Here is a 22,418-nt window from a genome sequence, read left to right on the forward strand (position 1 = left end):
AAAGTAATTGGTTAACGGGACAATATTCAATGATGCAGGTAGGGAAACTGCAGCACTACACTGCACAGATACAAGATTTATTTTAAAACCCAAACATTTACAGAGCAGCCAATTATCAGGCTCAGCACTAAATGGTGCTTGGTAATCCGCTACTCAGCAACTGAACATTCCACTCAATCCTGTCATCGCTTCCGCATGTGGATTGCTCAGCAACACTCCCAATTCTGCAGTGGATAAAGTCGCTGGTCAATATATTAAAGTTCGTCACTCAGATCTGAACCTCTCTCTACTTCTCTAAGTTTAGTCAGGGTAGCATGGCATTACAATTTTCTTCAGTGCTTCTGGGCTAGAGAACGAGGAAAAAGAGCACAAGCTCTCACCCCTGAACAGACTGCTATCTAGAATCTGTATTACAAAGTGGAAAGCAATGGGAACAGATAGAAAATTGCCTGCCGTTGCCCATCAAATAAGTTGGCCTGGCAACACTTAGTTTTGCATTTAGACGTTGGATAAGATATGTACCTATTAGAGTTGGGGTTGAGGGGAGGGGTTGGGAGAAGGAGAAAGCCTACTTACCGAGGCAAAACATTTGGTCTGATCTAACCATGAGCACAAACTGCGCGTATGAACAGCCAATATTCTAATACTGTAAACAGCCATTGGAACAATTATCTCAGACAAAATCAATTCACACAGGCCAAGCCATTGAGTTTTAAACAAGAAATCAAGCAGTAGTGCAGGAAAAGGGAGCCAGGCTAAGACTGTGCAGCTGCATGCCCTTCAAATCAGTGAAGGATAAAATAAGCAGTGAAGGTGTGAAACATCCAGCAGCGATCAGCTTCAGGAAGAGTAACTCCCCAAAGGCAGAATCAGTTAAGCCCATCAAAAAATAATTTCTCCCCAATCTCAGGGTGAGATGTGATAAGATCTGGAATGTGATTGTGTTAAATCATAGCTTCTGATTATTAATTTTCTCTTATGATGTATGCTGGCCGATAACAGTTACCCAGCACAGCGAGTCCTACCTGAATGCATCCCAGAGCTTTTATGTTGGATACACATCCTTGTCAGGTGCCAGTATTAACTTTTTACGCTTCCGTTTTTTAATTTTTTCACTATTTCTTCCTTTAAAACGCTTTGGGCTGATGAAAGGCCCTAAGAAAATGTACTTGTGTTGGAATTTATACAAATATCAACAAGTATTGGAGCTGTTTCTAGCCAAAAGTGGATCACAAACTTACTAAATCAGCAGCTCTATCACACTTCACTGACCACTAATGTGCAGGGTTATCACCTTTTTTGTTAAGTCTCAAACTGATGAAGGGGTAGGCAAAAGGCTCAAGCCTTTTCAAAATGATCCTTCCCTCCAATAAGAGAATTCAGAACACGGGAATATACTGTAACATGGGGTAAAGGTTTAAGGAAGGTAAGTGATCGGTTCTCACCATCTCGTGAGGCGGTAAATAACGTGGAACCGCCAACTCTCAGACTCCCACTGCCATTTAACGCTCACTTGAGCATTGAGTAGCAGTGAGCGGGACTCCTGTCTGCCCTCGGAAGAACGTCCCACCCGTGACAACTGTCAGCTAATCAGATTTTCGACAGCTCTTCAACCCGGCCAGGGACAGCACTGCAGTGGCCAGAAGCAGTACTGCAGTGCTCTGTCTGGAAATAAGTCCTGGGACCATTGTAAATCTAAGTCCTGGGGATCCCAAGGGCGGGAGGCTAAGGGACGCCAAGGGGAGTTGGGGGAGGGGGTATCTTGGGGCAGGGGGTCCCGGAGCTCAATGGCTGGGGGAGGGGGAGCAACTCTGAGGGGGCCTTCAGAGTGAGAACCACTCTGGAGAGAGGTTATATTGTCACTTTCCCACCCTATCCACACCCCCAGCCTAAAAATTGAGGCTGGACAGGATAAGGCCCTTAAGTGGCCATTAAGTGGCCACTTAAGCACCTTAATAGGTGAAAGGGCAGGATTTCCACCTGAGGCCTTGTCTGCCCAAGTGTGAAATTTCAGCTGTATTTGGGCGGGAGGGTTCCCAGGGGGAATTCCGTACATTCAATTTTACACTCTCAACCCTCACCCCCACTGGGGAAGTGTAAAATTCTGCTCTTAGAGTTCCTTAACTCAAATTTTAAAAGTTTAACTTTTAAACAGTTTTATCATGTCCCTGTCTTATTTACATTGTTCAAATAAATGTATTGGATTATTCAATTTGTTAAGTCAAAATAACCCTTTGAATCATCAGTAGTATTTAACCCTTGAACTAAGTTGGTTAAAAAGCAGGTGTAGACCAAAAAACGTTAGATTTGGGAGAATGTGGAATATACCGACCCAGAAAATCATCAACATGGGCATCACAGGGGAATAGGGGGATTAAAGTAAATGGAGAAGAACCAGGAAACTGGGATTAAAGTTTGGTTAACAAAAGGTCTCAACTGGTCGAAGGGATCACTCCTGTTCCTGCATCAGCTTTTGTGGCGATAAGGAACTTAATGCTTCAAACGTCGACATGTTCGTACAAAAAATATTTCAACCAAGACATTAACTCCATTTACTTTACCCTTCAATAAAACAGTGGACAGGACTTGTAAACAAGCATGTTAATGCTTGCTAGTGATATCGCAAGGCTTCAATGCCAAAGTTTTACTCTCAAATTTTTCACTTAGATTATCAAAGGAGGGAAAATTTATATGTCGACATTTTAAAAATCAAGTGATTTGGTTTACAATTTAGAAATTGCACAGCTGCTCTTCAAAACTAAGTAGTACATACATATATTCTATCTATCTATCTATATATATATAAATACATAGCACCTGCGTCTGTGGAAGGAAGTGAAACTTATCTTTTAATATTGTCAGGTGCATTTTAAACACAAAAGGAATTGTTTAATAATATTAAATATTTTAATAACAGCTTCTATTTATAGCACCTTTAAAGTAGCAAAATGTTCAAAGCACTTTCATAATAATGCTAAACACAGATGAATTGAAACACTTTAGATGTGGTCAAGTACCTTCATGTTCTCTGTATTCTGAATTAGACTGTAGTAATGTGCACATACACTCCTGGTGCTCCTCTAACCTCACTATAACCTCCTTTAATCTGGGCTTGCGCCTTATATACTCCACTTTTGCCACCTGCAATTCAACAGAAAGTAAGTTAGCAGTCTTATCCTGTAGCTGTTATTCCACAGAATGAAAATATTGATTTCAGACCATTGGGAATTAAGACAAATTTAAACTATTCACTGTTATGAATCTAACATTTCCAAAGTAACAATTTATTCTAAATTGACACTGTATGTAATGCACCATATGTTTAAAAACAAAACTGCGCGGAGTTTCCACGGTTATCCAGTGGGGAAACAAATACAAAGACGGATTAAGGGATTTGGGATAAAATTGAGCAAAAACAAGATCTTGTCAGCAGTGAGGAGAGCCCAATTCAATACGGTCAGTGCCCGAGATTTTGTGCACTGTTTGAATGCAGTCATGAACCTCTTCTGCTATTTGACAACTGTTTTAAAATAGTACTTGAAGCAACTTTACACAATTGCACTAATCAGTGTGTAACAGGAGCAGATTAACCCCCATAGTTGGATGTACAAGTCCAGTTTTGGATCACATAAATTGGAAATGTAAAAAACACATCAGCAGCCATGAAATAAAAGTAACACAAGACACCTGAAGTAAATTTTTGAATATTATTCAATTTCACCTCCTCTCTGGGCCAACCCTCAATCCCAATAGAGTTTAAAACAAACATGTTTTCAGTGATGCTGCAGATTGTAAAATAAGATCCATTTGAATCCTTATGCTGGTATCATTCAGTAAATATAGGGGCTGTTTAGCACAGGGCTAAATCGCTGGCTTTGAAAGCAGACCAAGGCAGGCCAGCAGCACGGTTCAATTCCCGTAACAGCCTCCCCGAACAGGCGCCGGAATGTGGCGACTAGGGGCTTTTCACAGTAACTTCATTTGAAGCCTACTTGTGACAATAAGCGATTTTCATTTCATATGTATTAGCAGATCCAAAGTGACATTTCTAAATCTGTGAATACCAACTGTTCGCTCTGACAAACTAACTACAGATCAAATACACAATCGATGTACATAGCAAATATTAGTGAACAAAACATTGCTACTTTGATAATCTGGTTACAGGACATCAGCACTGCACACATCGCCTAGGTCCCTTTTCTCCTGCACCTTGGGGCATTTAACTATGTTAAAGGAACTATGTTAAAGTCCAAGTTGCTGCTATTATTGTGATTCTGATCATAAATTAGAAGGCATAAACTCACCATTTAACGCTGATTTCAATTGTTAGACTGTAATGTTCCGATAAATAGTCACGTCACTCAGTTACACAAACAATTATTATGGGATAGACAATATAGTCACGACTGCGCACATCTAGAGAACAATTTTAAACTTTTTTTCTCCATTCCCTGTGCAGGTTTCCTTTTCAATTTGCTCTTTAGGCAAATCTATTCCAGACATATTTTGGAAAATTAATGACTTTTTTTTGCTTTAATGCAGACATCTATATTAAAAAACATAAATATATTAAAGGGAAAATTTAATTTTAGTAGTGGGAAAATCATTGAGTAGCACATGCTTGGATTTTCAACTTGTGTTGCCGACAACCTGGCAGCATAGCTTTGTAAATTTGTTCCCAAAATATATAAATAAAACCTAAAAATATACAGAGCTGCAGAATTCAATTTAAAGCAGTTGAGAGGCTGTTTTTGGGGATTAGCCCACTGTGGTCATTGTTCTATCTTTGTGCCCTACAGGATTACTGCTGGATCTTTCAGCAAGGAACAGAGACAAATTCCATTTATCAACAACAGGAGCATTCACAGAGCATTGAAATATTTAAACTACTGCCTCAGGAATGTCCTGCTGGAGAGTCGACTGCCTGGGCGACAAAAAAGGTGACAATGTAATGTTCTTAGCATAACAAAATTGTGGTTAAAAATCGATTCAGTCAGTGTGAAAAGGAAAACTTCAAAGACAAATCATTTCTATTGTAGTAGTCAGCTGCAGCAGTACATTCAGCACCAATAGCACCAGAGAAGACAAGAGCATGAATAGAACAAAGAAACAAATTAGGTGGCATAGCACCTAGATAGGTGCTATGCCACAGAATAGTCTTTATTAGTGTCACAAGTCGGCTTACATTAACACTGTAATGAAGTTACTGTGAAAAGCCCCTAGTCGCCACACTCCGGCGCCTGTTTGGGTACACTGAGGGAGAATTCAGAATGTCCAATTCACCTAACAAGCGCGTCTTTTGGGACTGGTGGGAGGAAACCGGAGCACCAGAGGAAACCCACCCAGAAACGGGGAGAATGTGCAGAGTCCGCACAGATAGTGACCCAAGACGGGAATTGAACCCGAGCCCTGGCACTGTATTAATTCTACCTCTAATATGTGATGCTCCGTCCCATTCCTGTCTTTAAAAAAAAAATCTAATTCCAAACTCAGCCCAGCACATCGGCATAGTGCAAAAATAAACACGGTACATACAGTTTGTCCAATTCTGTCCCTTCTTACCTCCCGCGACAAACAGCTCCTCAAACATGGACAGAAACAGCCTTTACAACCCCTCCTCCAAACCCCTAAGGGCAAACTTTATCTTCTCCAATCTGAGGAACTCACAAAAATCCTCCCATCATGCCATGACTCCCAGCGGCGCTACCAACCACCAGTTCAAAAGTATCCGTCGCGGGCAAACAGAGAGGCAAAGGCCACGACATCGGCCACCTTCCCCTCATGGTAGCACAGTGGTTAGCACAGTTGCTTCACAGTTCCAGGGTCCCAGTTTCGATTCCCGGCTTGGGTCACTATCTGGGCGGAGTATGCACATTCACATGCGTGCGTTTCCTCTGAGTGCTCCGGTTTCCTCCCACAGCCCAAAGATGTGCAGGTTAGGTGGATTGGCTATGCTAAATTGCCCTTAGTGTCCAAAAATGGTTAGGAGGGATTGTTGGGTTACGGGGATAGGGTGGTTATTGGGTTACAGGGATAGGGTGGAAGGGAGGGCTTAAAGTGGGTCGGTGCAGGCTCGATGGGCCGAAAGGCCTCCTTCGGCACTGTATGTTCTATGTTGATTCGGTGCATTATTTCACCTCAAATTCCCCACCCCATCTCCATCCCCAACTCTTTCTCCCACTTCTACTTGATCCCTTCTCCTTCTCCTATTCATAATTAATTCAGAGAATCAATGCTGCATTTATAAACATTTAGTTGCTTCCAAGTTCAAAATTGAACATCTTTATTTTTAAAAGTCTTGTTACAACACCGTGGGCTTGGTTTGTAAAGGGCAGGTAGTTGTCGTCAAACGTGCGCCATCTATTAAATGTGGTGCTTCCTCAGCAGAAGGGAGGGAGTCGGAGGTATTGGTGGTGTTTGATTGTGTGGAGTGGAGTTATTTGTTTGCGGTGTCGGAGAGGTTTGGGATTGGGCCTAAGTTTGTGGCGTGAGTTAAATTGCAGCACAGCGAGCGAAGGCGAGTGTGCGCACGAATGAGTTCAGTTTGGGGCATTTTCCCGTTAAATAGGGGAACGAGGCAGGGATGCCTGTTTGGGATGGCGATAGACAACTTGGCCATAGCACCGAGGTGCCCAGATAAATGGAAGGGGATATTGGGAGCACGGTGGAGCACATGGCATCTCTGTACGCTGATGATCTGGTGTATATCCCCAGCCCAGGCTCTTTGGTGGGGGATATAATGGGACTGCCTAGGAGATTTGGGGCCTTTTCAGGTTATAAGCTGAATGTGGAAAACAGTGAGTGTTTTATGGTGTCTCTCTGGGTTTGCACGTGGCTCGGGACTGGGCCCGGCTCCGGAAGTTGAATTTCACAAGTTTGGTAGGTAGGGCCAAGGCAGACCTAGTGCGATTGGGCAGCCTTCCCCTACCATTGGCAGGCCAGGTGAAGGCGATCAAGGTGAATATTTTGCCGTGGTTTTTATTTCTATTTCAGTGCCTGGCGGTCTTTTTGCCGAAAACAGTTTTTACGGGGGTAGAAGGTTGATCTTGTTGTTTGTGAGGGCAGGTAAGGCAGCAAGGATTAGGAGGGTGATGCTTCAGAGGGACGGCTGTTAGAGGGCCTGGCCCTTCCAAACCTGTCGTACTATTATTGGGCAACGAAAGCAGAAAAGGTGCGGGAAAGGAGCAGGGAGTCGGAGGCTTTGTGGGTAAAGATGGAGGTAGGCTCTTGTAAGGGATCAGGCCAAATAGGCCAATTAGCCTAACCTCGGTTGTTGGCAAGATTCTAGAATTCATTGTTAAGGATGAGATTTCTAAATTCTTGGAAGTGCAAGGTCGGATTAGGACAAGTCAGCATGGATTTAGTAAGGGGAGGTCGTGCCTGACAAACCTGTTAAGAGTTCTTTGAAGAGATAACAAATAGGTTAGACCAAGGAGAGCCAATGGATGTTATCTATCTTGACTTCCAAAAGGCCTTCGATAAGGTGCCTCACGGGAGACTGCTGAGTAAAATAAGGGCCCATGGTATTCGAGGCAAGGTACTAACATGGATTGACGATTGGCTGTCAGGCAGAAGGCAGAGAGTTGGGATAAAAGGTTCTTTTTCGGAATGGCAACCGGTGACGAGTGGTGTCCCGCAGGGTTCAGTGTTGGGGCCACAGCTGTTCTCTTTATATATTAATGATCTAGATGATGGGACTGGGGGCATTCTGGCTAAGTTTGCCGATGATACAAAGATAGGTGGAGGGGCAAGTAGTATGGAGGAGGTGGGGAGGCTGCAGAAAGATTTAGACAGTTTAGGAGAGTGGTCCAAGAAATGGCTGATGAAATACAACGTGGACAAGTGCGAGGTCTTGCACTTTGGAAAAAAGAATAGAGGCATGGACTATTTTCTAAACGGTGACAAAATTCATAATGCTGAAGTGCAAAGGGACTTGGGAGTCCTAGTCCAGGATTCTCTAAAGGTAAACTTGCAGGTTGAGTCCGTAATTAAGAAAGCAAATGCAATGTTGTCATTTATCTCAAGAGGTTTGGAATATAAAAGCAGGGATGTACTTCTGAAGCTTTATAAAGCATTAGTTAGGCCCCATTTAGAATACTGTGAGCAATTTTGGGCCCCACACCTCAGGAAGGACATACTGGCACTGGAGCGGGTCCAGCGGAGATTCACACGGATGATCCCAGGAATGGTAGGCCTAACATACGATGAACGTCTGAGGATCCTGGGATTATATTCATTAGAGTTTAGGAGGTTGAGGGGAGATCTAATAGAAACTTACAAGATAATGAATGGCTTAGATAGGGTGGATGTAGGGAAGTTGTTTCCATTAGCAGGGGAGACTAGGACCCGGGGGCACAGCCTTAGAATAAAAGGGAGTCACTTTAGAACAGAGATGAGGAGAAATTTCTTCAGCCAGAGAGTGGTGGGTCTGTGGAATTCATTGCCACAGAGGGCGGTGGAGGCCGGGACGTTGAGTGTCTTTAAGACAGAAGTTGATAAATTCTTGATTTCTCGAGGAATTAAGGGCTATGGAGAGAGCACGGGTAAATGGAGTTGAAATCAGCCATGATTGAATGGTGGAGTGGACTCGATGGGCCGAATGGCCTTACTTCCGCTCCTATGTCTTATGGTCTTATGGTTGCAGGACTGGCAACGACGCCACTACCAATTGTCCCAAGGAAATATTCGAGGTGTGTGGTGGTGGTGGCCACGTTGAAGATGATGAGGCCATTTTCGCAGCCCTTTCGGGTAGGGTTGATGTTGAAGTCGATCCGAGAAAATCATGGGTTTGAACCCGCGAGGTTGCATGCTAAGTTTCAGGAACGGGAGGTGCGAAGGGTGATGGAAGTTTCTAATTGAGCGGTTTGGGTGTTTGGAGGAGTTGGGAGAGATGTTTGGGATCCTGTAGGGGGACGTTTTTTAGGTATATGCAGGTGCGGGCTTTCACAAATAAGGTTTCCCAGCTTTCCTGGTGGCAACACTCTCCTTGCTGTTGAAGAGGGTGTTGTCAATGATGGGCTGGAGGGGGGGTTCATATCGGCGATCTACGGGAGGATTTTGGAGGAGAATATGGCGTCTCGGGAGAGTGTAAGGCCGAGTGGAGGAGGTGCTGGGGATGGCGCTGGAGGAGAGGTTGTGGTGTGAGGTGCTGCGGAGGATGAATGCCTCAACCTTTTTTGTGAGGTTGGGTTGATACAACTAAAGGTGGTACATAGACCGTGCCTGATGAAGGCGAGGATGAGCCGGTTGTTTGATTATTGTGAACGGTGTGCGAGGGGCCCAGCCAATCATGTACCTATATTCTGGTCCTGCCTGAAGTTGGGGACATTTTAGAGGTCGTTCTTCAGCACTGTGTCAGCAATCTTGCACGTGGATTTGGAGCCCAGTTCCCTGGGGCCATATTTGGGGTGTCGGACTTGCCGGGGCCGCAGACGGGAGCGGGAGCAGGTGTTTTAGCCTCCACCTTGCCGATTGCTCGCAGGTGAGTCCTGTTGGGGTGGAGGTCAGCTTCTCCGCCCTGTGCCTTGGTACGGCTGGGGGGGGGTCTGTTGGAGTTCCTGTATTTGGAGAAGGTCAAATTTGTTTTGAGGTGGGCGAGTGTGAGGTTCCACAAGAGATGGGGTTTGTTTGTATTACATTTTAAAGAGATGATTACCATCAGCTGTTATGGGGATGGGTGTAAAGTGGGGTTTTGTTCTAGGTCATTGGGGGTGGGGTTTGTGTTTTGTGTTTAGTTATGTTGCATATTTAAAATGTTAAAATATTAAAAGCATGAATAAAAGTATATATTTTTGAAAAGCACCCTGGGCTAGTGCATGGCCAATTCCAGCCCCACTTGACCGGAATCACAACAACAGTGATTTAACCAATAATTCGTAGAAAAATACACACACCCTGTAATGGTTTTCCTGTAGGTTAATTCACTCACACTCAGGTTCTCTGCAGCCCTGGGAATACAGCCTTTCTGGAGAGAATACAGAGGAGACAGAGAGAGAATTGAAACTCCTTGGGACTCTAAAAATCATTCCACTGGGATAGGAACCAATCACCGCCTGTTACCAGGCAGAGTACAACCTTTTGGGCCAATTCATTGACCGCCAGCCAATCAATCAAACCAAGTCCCACCCCATCTCTCTCTCTCTGGTGCCGACAAGTGGAGGCGATGGCATAGTGGTATTGTCACGGGACTAGTTATCCAGAGACCCAAGATAATTATCTGGGGACCCGGATTCAAATCCCACCATGCCAGGTGGTGGATTTTAGACACAATAAAATATCCCAAATTAAATGATGACCATGTTGATTGATTGTTGATTGTCTTAAAAACCCATCTGGTTCACTAATGTTCTTTAGGGAAGGAAATCTGCCATTCTTGCCTGGTCTGGCCTACATGTGACTCCAGACCCACAGCAATGCGACTGACTCTGAAATGCCCTCTGAAATGACCTAGCAAACCACTCAGTTGTATTCAACTGCTACAAAAACACGAAAAAGGAATGAAACAGAATGGGCTACCCAGCATCGGCCAAGGCACCAGAAATGACAACAGCAAAACCAGTCCTGTCAACCTGCAAAGTCCTCCTTACTAACATCTGGGGCTTGTGCCAGAGTTGGGAGAGCTTGTCTTACAGACTAGTCAAGCAACAACCTGACATAGTCATACTCACAGAATCATATCTTACAGAAAATGTCCCAGACACTATTCCTGGGTATGTCCTATCCCGCCGGCAAGGCAGACCCAGTAGAGATGGTGACAAATTGGTATATAGTCGGGAGAGTTTTATCCTGGGAGTCCTCAACATCGACTTTGGATCCTATGAAGTCTCTTGGCTTCTGGTTAAACATGGGCAAGGAAACTTCCATCGATTACCCCGTACTATCCACCATCAGCTGATGAATCAGTACTCCTCCATGTTGAACACCACTTGGGAGGAAGTACTGAGGATAGCAAGGGTGCAGAAGATACTGGAGTGGGAGACTTCAATGTCAATCGCCAAGAGTGGCTCAGTAGTAGCATCACAGACCGAGCTGGCCAGGTCCTAAAAGACATAGCTGCTAGACTGGGACTGCAGCAGATGGTGAGTGAACCAACAAGAGGGAAAAATTGTGCTGTGTGCCACTACCACCGTGCTAAATAGGATAGACTTCAAACAGATGTAGCAACTCAAGATTCGGCATCCATGGGGTTCTGTGGGCCATCAGCAGCAGCAGAATTGTACTCAACCACAATCTGCAACCTCATGGCCCAGCATATCCCCCACTCTACCATTACCACCAAGCCAGGGGATCAACCCTGGTTCAATGAAGAGTACAGGAGACAATGCCAGGAGCAACATCAGGCAGAGCGAAAAATGAGGTGCCAACCTGGTGAAGCTACAACGCAGGACTACTTGTGTGCCAAACAGCATAAGCAAAAAGTAAGACAAAGCTAAACAATTCCACAATTCCATCAGATCTAAGCTCTGTAGTCCTGCCACATCCACCCTTGAATGGTGGTGGACAATTAAACAACTCATTGGAAGAGGAAGCTCCACAAATATCCTCATCCTCAATGATTTTTAAGACATAATTTTAGAGTACCCAATTCATTTTTTTTTCAATTAAGGAACAATTTAGTGTGGCCAGTTCACCTACCCTGCACATTTTGGGTTGTGGCGGTGAGACCCACGCAGACCCGGGGAGAATGTGCAAACTCCACACGGACAGTGACCCGGGCCAGGATCGAACCTGGGTCCTCGACGCCGTGAAGCAGCAGTGCAAACCACTGCGCCACTGTGTCATCCTCTCATCCTCAATGATGGAGAGGCCCAGCACAACTGTGCAAAAGACAAGGCTGAGGCATTTGCAACAATCTTAAGCCATGAGTGCCAAATGGATGATCCATCACAGTCCCTTTCGGAGGTCGCCAGCATCTTCAGTCTTCAGTCAATACGATTCACTCCACGTGATAGCAAGAAACAACTGAAGGCACTGGATACTGCAAAGGCTATGGGCCCTGACAACGTTCCAGCAATTGTATCAAAGAATTGAGGTCCAGAACTTGCCGCATTCCTAGCCAAGCTGTTACAGTACAGCTACAACACTGGCATCTACTCGGCAATGTGGAAAATTGCCCAGGTATGTCCTGTACACAAGAAACAGGACAAATCCAACTCAGCCAATTACCACCCATCAGTCTACTCCCCATCATCAGCAAAGTGATGGAAGGGGTCATCAACAGTTCTACTTACTCAGCAATAGCTTGCTCACAGATGCTCAGTTTGAGTTCTGCCAGGGTCACTCAGCTCCTGATCTCATTACAGGCTTGGTTCAAACATGGATAAAAGAGCTAAATGGCTGAGGTGAGGTGGGAGTGACTGCTCTTGACATCAAGGCAGCATTTGACCGAGTATAGCATCAAGGAGCTTTAGCTGGAGTCAATGGGAATCAGGGGGGAAACTCTCTGCTGGTTGAAGTCATATTTGGCACACTGGAAGGTGATTGTGGTGGTTGGAGGTCAATCATCTCAGCTCCAGGCCATCACTGCAGGAGTTCCTCAGGGTAGTGTCCTAGGCCCAACCATCTTCAGCTGCTTCATCAATGACCTCCCTTCCATCATAAGCTTAGAAGTGGGGATGTTTGCGAATGACTGCACAATGTTCAGCACCATTCGCAACTCCTCAGATAATGAAGCAGTCCATGTCCAAATGCAGCAAGACCTGGACAATATCCAGGCTTGGGCTGACAAGTGGCAAGTTACATTCGCAACACACAATTGGCAGGCAATGGCCATTTCCTGCAAGAGAGGATTTAACCACCGCCCCATGGCATTACCAATGCTGAATCCCCCATAATCAACATCCTGGGGGTTTACCATTGATCAAAAATTGAACTGGACTAGCCATATTAATACTGTGGCTACCAGGGCAAGTCAAAGGGTCGGAAACTTACGTTGAGTAACTCACCTCCTGACCCCCCAAAGCCTGTCCACCATTTACAAGGCACAAGTCAGGAGTGTAATGGAACACTCTCCACTTGCCTGGATGAGTGCAGCTCCACCATTGACACTCGACACCATCCTAGACAAAGGAGTCTGCTTGATTTCTACCTCTTCCACAAACATTCAATCCGTCCACCACCGGTGAACAGTGGCAACCGAATGTGCCATCAACAAGATGCACTGCAGGAGCTCGCCACAGTTCCTTCGGCAGCACCTTCCAAAAATAAAACCCACAACTGCTACCATCTAGAAGGACAAGGGCAGTAGATACCTGGGAGCCCACCGCCTGGAGGTTCCCCTCCAAGTCTCTCACCACCCGATTTGGAAATATATCGCCAGTCTTTCATCATCGCTGGGTCAAAATCCTGGAACTGCCTCCATAACTACACTGTGGGTGCATCTGTACCTCAGTGACGGCAGCGGTTCAAGTAGGCAACTCACCACCACCTTCTGAAGGGCAACTAGGGATGGACAGCATGGTAGCACAGTGGTTAGCACAGTTGCTTCACAGTTCCAGGGTCCCAGTTTCGATTCCCGGCTTGGGTCACTGTCTGGGCGGAGTATGCACATTCACATGCGTGCGTTTCCTCCGGGCGCTCCGGTTTCCTCCCACAGTCCAAAGATGTGCAGGTTAGGTGGATTGGCCCTGCGAAAATTGCTCTTAGGTTAGGTGGGGTTACTGGTTTACGGGGCTAGGGTGGAGGTGTGGGCTTAATTGGGGTGCTCTTTCCAAGAGCCGCTGCAGACTAGATGGGCCGAATGGCCTCCTTCTGCACTGTAAATTCTATGATTCTATGACAGTAAATGTTGCCCTAACCAGTGACCCCCCACATCCCGTAAATGAATTTTTAAAAAAGTCTGAAGCTCCTGTTCAAACCAGCAGAGGCCAGCAGATTGCTCTCTCCTGTAACTTCTAAATTCTGTTGCTCGTCTTAAAGATATATGTCCATTAATCATCCATGGATCAAAAAATCCATGTGGACTGTCCGTGTGGAGTTTGCACATTCTCCCGTGTTTGCGTGGAAGTCTTACAGTCCCAAGTGGGATCTGTATTGGTTTCAACCACTGACGTTGTGAGTAGGTAGGTGCCTATCGAAGCTTTGAACCAGCAGATCAATTGGTGTGTAGCCCAACTAATCTGGGCAGCTGTAACAAAGGGAGAAGAAATAATACTCACCCTCCCTTTAGTTGTAGAGGACGATCTAACCAAATGGGAACAGAGTCCCATAATGAGCGCGTTTAGCCACGTGTTTCCCTGCTCTCGCAGTGCCGAGAAATACAATGCGATCTAACACAACTCCGGTTCGAAAGAGGGCCTCAGCAGAGAACCCGCGGCCGAGGCTCCACTTAGTCCCGTTTTCTGCACTGAGGAACGCCGCTTGCCGGAACTGATTAGTGTAGGGAGTGATCAGGACACCATTTTTACATGGTGCCCCAATCTCTCGACCCCCGACATGATCACCCCCAAAGCCCAACTCACCAATAAGGGGATTCTCAGGCCCCCCACCTCACGTGCACAAGGCACTCCCCAGGCCCAATTCCTGACACTAAAGCGATGCCAGCTTGACACCTTGGCAATGGGGCTGGTTTAGCACACTGGGCTAAATCGCTGGCTTTTAAAGCAGACCAAGGCAGGCCAGCAGCACGGTTCGATTCCCGTACCAGCCTCCCCGAACAGGCGGCGGAATGTGGCGACTAGGGGCTTTTCACAGTAACTTCATTGAAGCCTACTCGTGACAATAAGCGATTTTCATTTCATTTCATGCCAGCTTGGCACCTTGGCAGTGCCCATGCCAGCTTGCAGTGTCACCTGGGAACCTTGGCAGTGCCAAGCTGGCAACCAAGTGGCACTGCCAGGGTGCCAGGCTAGCAGTGCCAGAGTGCCAGGCTGGCAACAGCAGTGCCAGAGTACCACCCTGCCCAGAAGGCAAGCACCTGGGGGCCATTGATCCCCTGGGAACCCCATGAGTGCCATTTCATTTGTCCCTGTTTGTGGGTCCAATACTGAACAAGGTCTCTGAGGCGAAGAAGATAGATGACAATGCCTCGGTTACCTCAGGAACTGTATGTTAGAGTTAGACTAGCTGTCTCACTCTCACATGCAGTTTTGCCAAAAGGTGGGTGGGATTCAGGTCGAAACATCTTGTGAGAGCAAGAGGGTGGGGTCTCCCGGCATTTCCCGACCATGTTTGTGCCAAGCGCACTGCCTTTCAGGCGCAATATGGCCGGTAGATTGCACCCATAATGTTTACAAATACCATATCTGGCCTTTCAACCAAATCCTGGGATTTTTCCAGTGTTATTTACAACTGCCCTGTGATGTTTGAGCAAATTTCCTATCACAAATCTCAGCCCATCACCAGAAACAAAATGAGGAATTAATTAATCCTATCATTTTCCATTGTCCACTAAAAGGCCAGATTCCAATTATCTTAATTGCACTTGCTGTGGATTTAGGCCCAATTGCCAAGTGGCCCAGGACTGACCATTAACTCAATGGGCACAATTTAACCGAATGGGAACAAAGTCACATAGCGAACGCGTTTAGCCGCACGTTTCCCTGCTCTCGCAGCGCCGAGAAACACCCCGCTATTAAATGTGCCGCCAGTTAGATGTGGGGCCTCAGCAGGGAACATGCAGCCAAGAGTGCACATAGCCCTGTTTTCTGCACTGAGGAGCTCCACTCGCTGGAACTTCTCAGTATAGCAAAACATTGGATGCCATTTCAAATGGCGTCGCAATCTCTGGAGCCCCCGACGCAACCCCCGACATATCCCCTCCCAAAGCCCCAACTCACTTGAGCGGGTCCCTGACCCACCCCGCACCTGTGCAGGGCACCTCCCGGCCTGATCGCCGCAGTGCAAAAAATGCCAGCTTGGCACCACCACCTGTTACCCTGGCAGTGCTCCTGACAGATAGAACATCATAGAACATTACAGCACAGTACAGGCCCGTTGGCCCTCGATGCTGCGCCGACCTGTGAAACCACTCTAAAGCCCATCTACACTATTCCCTTATCGTCCATATGTCTATCCAATGACCATTTGAATGCCCTTAGTGTTGGCGAGTCCACTACTGTTGCAGGCAATGCATTCCACGCCCTTACTACTCTCTGAGTAAAGAACCTACCTCTGACATCTGTCTTATATCTATCTCCCCTCAATTTAAAGCTATGTCCCCTCGTGCTAAACATCACCATCCGAGGAAAAAGGCTCTCACTGTCCACCCTATCCAATCCTCTGATCATCTTGTATGCCTCAATTAAGTCACCTCTTAACCTTCTTCTCTCTAACGAAAACAGCCTCACGTCCCTCAGCCTTTCCTCATAAGATCTTCCCTCCATACCAGGCAACATTCTGGTAAATCTCCTCTGCACCCTTTCCAATGCTAACACATCCTTCCTATAATGCGGCGACCAGAATTGCACGCATACTCCAAATGCGGCCGCACCAGAGTTTTGTACAGCTGCAACATGACATCATGGCTCCGAAACTCAATCCCTCTACCAATAAAAGCTAACACACCGTACGTCTTCTTAACAACCCTCTCAACCTGGGTGGCAACTTCCAGGGATCTATGTACATGGACACCGAGATCTCTCTGCTCATCCACACGGCCAAGAATCTTACCATTAGCCCAGTACTCTGCCTTCCTGTTATTCTTTCCAAAATGAATCACCTCACACTTTTCTGCATTAAACTCCATTTGCCACCTCTCAGCCCAGCGCTGCAGCTTATCTATGTCCCTCTGTAACTTGTAACATCCGTCCGCACTGTCCACAACTCCTCCGACTTTAGTGTCATCTGCAAATTTACTCACCCATCCTTCTACGCCTTCCTCCAGGTCATTTATAAAAATGACAAACAGCAGTGGCCCCAAAACAGATCCTTGTGGTACACCACTAGTAACTGGACTCCAGTCTGAACATTTCCCATCAACCAGCATCCTTTGTCTTCTTCCAGCCAGCCAATTTCGGATCCAAACTGCTAAATCACCCTGAATCCCATGCTTCCGTATTTTCTGCAGTAGCCTACCGTGGGGAACCTTATCAAAGGCTTTACTGAAATCCATATACACCACATCAACTGCTTTACCCTCATCCACCTGTTTGGTCACCTTCTCAAAGAACTCAATAAGGTTTGTGAGGCACGACCTACCCTTCACAAAACCGTGTTGACTATCTCTAATCGAATTATTCCTTTCCAGATGATTATTCATCCTATTTCTTATAAACCTTTCCAATATTTTGCCCACAACAGAAATAAGGCTCACTGGTCTATAGTTACCGGGGTTGTCTCTACTCCCCTTCTTGAACAAGGGGACAACATTTGCTATCTTCCAGTCTTCTGGCACTATTCCTGTAGACAAAGATGACTTAAAGATCAAAGCCAAAGGCTCAGCAATCTCCTCCCTAGCTTCCCAGAGAATCCTAGGATAAATCCCATCCAGCCCAGGGGACTTATCTATTTTCACACTTTCCAGAATTGCTAACACCTCCTCCTTATGAACCTCAAGCCCTTCTAGCCTGAATCTCAGTATTCTCCTCGACAACATTGTCTTTTTCCTGTGTGAATACTGATGAAAAATATTCATTTAGCACCTCTCCTATCTCCTCGGACTCCAAGCACAACTTCCCACTACTGTCCTTGACTGGCCCTACTCTTACCCTAGTCATTCGTTTATTCCTGACATATCTATAAAAAGCTTTAGGGTTATCCTTGATCCTACCTGCCAAAGACTTCTCATGTCCCCTCCTGGCTCTTCTTAGCTCTCTCTTTAGGTCCTTCCTAGCTAACTTGTAACTCTTGAGCGCCCTAACTGAACCTTCATGTCTCATCTTTACATAAGCCTCCTTCTTCCTCTTGACAAGTGTTTCGACTGCTTTAGTAAAGCACAGTTCCCTTGCTCGACCACTTCCTCCCTGCCTGACAGGTACATACTTATCAAGGACACGTAGTAGCTGTTCCTTGAACAAGCTCCACATTTCCATTGTGCCCATCCCCTGCAGTTTTCCTCTCCATCCGATGCATCCTAAGTCTTGCCTCATCGCATCATAATTGCCTTTCCCCCAGATATAACTCTTGCCCTGCGGTATATACCTATCCCTTTCCATCACTAAAGTAAACGTAATCGAACTGTGGTCACTATCACCAAAGTGCTCACCTACCTCCAAATCTAACACCTGTCCGGGTTCATTACCCAGTATCAAATCCAATATGGCCTCGCCTCTCGTTGGCCTATCTACATACTGTGTCAGGAAACCCTCCTGCACACATTGGACAAAAACGGACCCATCTAAAGTACTCGAACTATAGTGTTTCCAGTCAATATTTGGAAAGTTAAAGTCCCCCATAACAACTACCCTGTTGTTTTCGCTCCTACCCAGAATCAGCTTTGCAATCCTCTCCTCTACATTTCTGGAACTTTTCGGAAGCCTATAGAAAACCCCTAACAGGGTGACCTCTCCTTTTCTGTTTCTAACCTCAGCCCATACTACCTCAGTAGACAGGTCCTCATCAAATGTCCTTTCTGCCACCGTAATACTGTCCTTGACTAACAATGCCACCACCTTCCCTGAGCGTACTGAAATATCTAAACCCCGGCACCTGCAACAACCATTCCTGTCCCTGATGGCACCAGCATTGAGTTCCAGAGTGCCACCCTGCCCAGAGAGCAAGTACATGGGAGCCTCCGATCTTCTGGGAGTCTCCCACAAGTGCAGTTCCATATGGTCCCCGTTTGTGGAGACCAGTACGGAATGGTGCTTGCCTGATGTCTCCAAGGTGAAGGATATAGATCCGAATGCCTCGGTTGCCTCAGGAAACTGCGCACTTGAGTTTGGCTAGCTGTCTTGCTCTAAAATGCAGATTTGCCAAAAAGTGATCCCGCCACAATGGGCAGGATTCACATTGCAACATTTCGCGAGGGAGCGGGGTCTTCCGCCCTCTATCTGCCACATTGAGCTGTGGCGTGCTGCCTGTCAGGCGCCCGTTCAATCGTGCCCAATAACTGCAGATCAGTTTTACTGAAACAATGCGTGGCAAGATGTTGAACACATATTATTATAAAAGACAAAAGTGTTTTCTGCTCTGATTCACTGCTTACTCTGTGATGTTAACCACAAAATGGTCTTCTCATGAACTCAATTCTACCTGTGCCATAATTTGCTTTTAGAGCCATTTATGATGAGAATTAGTATAATAACTTGATTAGACACCTCCCTGTGACCTGAATAAGACACTGGGCGAGATCTTCCAGCTGATCACGGAAGGTCCCGCCGATGGCTCACCCCAGCCATGGGGTTCCTTGGCAGTGTGGGGTTGATTTAATGGGAAATCACATTGACAGCAGTAGGACCAGAAGATCCCGCTGACGGCCAATGGCGGGCCACCTTCCGCCACCGAGAAACATACCGTGGGGAGGTCCGAGAATCTTGCCCATTGAGTGGTGTGTCTGCTGCATTAAGTGATACAAATATGTGTATTCGCCAGAAAACATTCCAAGAGACATGGCACTAGTTACAGTTGAGCCATCCAGTGTTCATCATGTTAAACTCCTTTTTCTGATATGCTAACAAAGTAGTTACCCATTTTGGGTGAAAATGGTGGTGGAAGAATTTCATTTGCATTTGCAAATATATTTGTTACCAATAACACCCAATGGTGTTTATTACAGGTAATATTATGTAACACTCTGCTGCTGCCATGAGCCTCACTAGCTTTAACCGTGGGTTGGAGAATCAAGAGCTGTAACATTTCAGGCATATTTCCAGCCCATGTTCATATCTAGTAAAGCCATGTACTTACAACATCCTTAATACATAACATGGAAGGGTCTTCATTTTGGTGCATACTCGATACTTAGTTAATATATTAAATTCTTGTCCCACTTTGTTGATAACAATGCTAAAAACAAGCATTTGCTGTGGCTCACAGTGAGGGTGATATGGGAACACACACACATCTATAGCTGCCATCAGGCCCCCACTCTTAAGTGGTACAATAACTATTAAACTGATGAATCCCAGAAGCTTAGAAATTGGACTGGGAGCGTGGTTGCGTAAATCAAAAGATTTGCATCTGATGCTGCAATCTTTAGTTCAAAAAAACCCAGAAGGTATTCAGCACTTTGCATCCTTCATAGCACATCCATTTACTTCTGAAATAGCCTTGAGCAGTAGAACAGTCTTTAAGCTGTTAATGGTTTAGGCAATTGTCTGTGGTTTAACTGTGAGGTCTTTTAGGTTTTAGCTGTTGCATTAGTTTTGTTTTTTTTATGAATTCCTCCCTTTCCTTTGCCTCTCAGCTCCTAAACTGCTATTGCTGGAGTTGGCCAAATGGAAGCACAGACTTACCCACCAGTATCTCCGTACTACTATTGCTATCTGTGTGCGTTTAAGGTTTGGTATGTACATGTGCACTAATAAATGTGTGGGCTTGGCAAATCTCAATTTTAATTATTCTGGAATTTGGCTTCAAGTTTCTTTACAATCTCCAAAGTTTCAGTATCAAACTTAGGCTAAACTGAGAATTAGTCCAGCTGTTTCAATAATAATAGAAGGTTCAAAAATACTCAAGTTTTCTCGGAGAGGAATTTAGCTGGCAAAACAAGGTACAATTACATTATTTATATACTATGGCTATTGTTCCCCTAAATGTTCTTCACTTGTTCCTTCTGAGCTATAAATAGACTACCATAATATACTTTCACTAACAGATGTTTTTTATACATTAACTTACTTTTCCTCTAAACTTTTGAGATGCCAAAATACTCATCTTCATTGGTCTTTCCTCCCTCCACCAATCTTCAGGCATTCAAAATCTTGGTGTTACCCAACTACAACATCTCAATTGATCTTGCTTTATCTTTTAGCACACATACTGGTGTTGTGTGCTATGGCCCTTAGCTTTCAGCCTGTCAAAATCAACATCAATTACCTAATTAAACTGACCCCTGTGGTTGTCGAGAGTACAAATGGGCTTGCAAAAAAATCTTGTCTGGGGGCGAATTTGGAACAGATCCCCCATAGTCTCATGCAATCCTGGTTTAACAAGAGATGCTTAACTCTGCATTTGCACTCATACACACATAAGGGACTGAGATCCAATTGACAATGCCATCCGATAGAGATCCGCATCAAAGGATGAAGTTTCACTTCTTGTTATTTCTGTGTAGACTGATAATTGATCACAATGGCAAAAACTATGGGCTGGATTCTCCGTCGGCGGGATCCCCCGTTTCGGCGGCAGCGCACTCAAACCTGCGGATTTTGCGACGACATAGGGGTGCCCACAATGGAAAACTCCATCGGCCGGCTGCTGGACGGCAAATCCCGTTGCCGGCGGGGGCGTGCCCCACCAGAAAACGAGTGCATCAAGATGGAGGGTCCTGCCCTATAATTTTCTCTTTTTCACAAAATATTATTTTTTAAATTATGTGGGATCCGTTCCCACAGATTTCTCAGGTGAAATCATAGAATCCTTCATGATAGAATCGCAGAGGAGGCCATTCAACCCATCGAGTCTGCACCAACTCTTCAAAAGAGGACCCCACTTATGTCCACTCCCCCATCCACCCTGCCCTATCCCCATAACCTAATCTGAACATCCTTAGACACTAAGGGGCAACTTAGCATGGCCAATCCACCTAACCCACACATCTTTGGACTGTGGGAGGAAACCAGAGCACCCGGAGGAAACCCATCAGACACGGGGAATACATACAAACTCCACACAGCCAGTGACCCAAGGCCAGAATTGAACCCGGCTCCCTGGTGCTGTGAGGCAACAATGCTAACCACTGTGCCACCATGCCACTCCTGACTACAATCCTGAGTACAATCCTGAGTACAAATATCCTGTTAAGTCAAGAAATGTCTACTGCTCAGGCTGAAACTGAAAAGATGCTTGTACTCCCTTTAGGCAAAGGAGTTTTGGGGAAGAAGATGTATATAGAACTTCAGACAGTTCATTTTACAAGCCAAAGCATAGCAAAACAGTAACATTCTCGAAATGTGTCCCTTGAAACACCTGTTGCTGCCACAGAGACTATAATTAACAACTGGAGTCAAGTCATTGGTCCAAATTTTTAGTCAATGAATAGGTATAGCTTTGAGGTCTTTACGTAGAAAGGCTCTAATCATGTACACAGATGTATATGATTAGAGCCTTGTAGCAAGAGGCTAAAGAATCTAATCATATGCACATACGTAACCGGCTAAAAACAAAAACCCTCATTGTAACATGGAAACTTCTTAACTGCATATCTTCCCAAGCATGCTATGGGGAGAATCCCACAAACCTGCCACATAGTTACTCTATGTTCTGGGAAGAGTTTCTCAGACAACGTGCATACTAATGAACCATGTTACATCAACTTAAATCCACAAATTCAATTCTCTGTAGGGTCTGCATCCCCTCCCCCCCCCACCTTCCCC

At 45.5% G+C, this 22,418-nt stretch overlaps 1 protein-coding gene and 1 long non-coding RNA gene across 3 annotated transcripts in view; one reads left to right on the plus strand and one right to left on the minus strand.

The window, feature by feature from the left end:
- The window catches only part of LOC140394361 (uncharacterized), a 224,502-nt gene extending 203,686 nt beyond the window's left edge, over positions 1 to 20,816 (plus strand). The window contains exons 3-4 of the long non-coding RNA XR_011935863.1: positions 4,803 to 4,943; positions 20,288 to 20,816. This is a non-coding gene — a long non-coding RNA (uncharacterized lncRNA). The remainder of the gene's footprint in view (positions 1 to 4,802; positions 4,944 to 20,287) is intronic.
- LOC140394359 (platelet-derived growth factor subunit A-like) overlaps positions 1 to 22,418 on the minus strand; it is a 51,177-nt gene that overhangs the window by 1,886 nt on the left and 26,873 nt on the right. Inside the window, exons 5-6 of one of the 2 annotated variants that reach the window (XM_072481559.1) lie at positions 3,018 to 3,141; positions 1,026 to 1,155 (exon numbers count right to left, since the gene is read on the minus strand). In XM_072481559.1, the coding sequence (XP_072337660.1) occupies positions 1,046 to 1,155; positions 3,018 to 3,141 (234 nt within the window). In that variant the 3' untranslated portion in view covers positions 1,026 to 1,045. The remainder of the gene's footprint in view (positions 1 to 1,025; positions 1,156 to 3,017; positions 3,142 to 22,418) is intronic. The other variant, XM_072481560.1, reaches the window with a different exon arrangement.

The sequence above is a fragment of the Scyliorhinus torazame genome, chromosome 17 (genome assembly GCF_047496885.1).
Source record: "Scyliorhinus torazame isolate Kashiwa2021f chromosome 17, sScyTor2.1, whole genome shotgun sequence".
NCBI classification, from domain to species: Eukaryota; Metazoa; Chordata; class Chondrichthyes; order Carcharhiniformes; family Scyliorhinidae; genus Scyliorhinus; species Scyliorhinus torazame.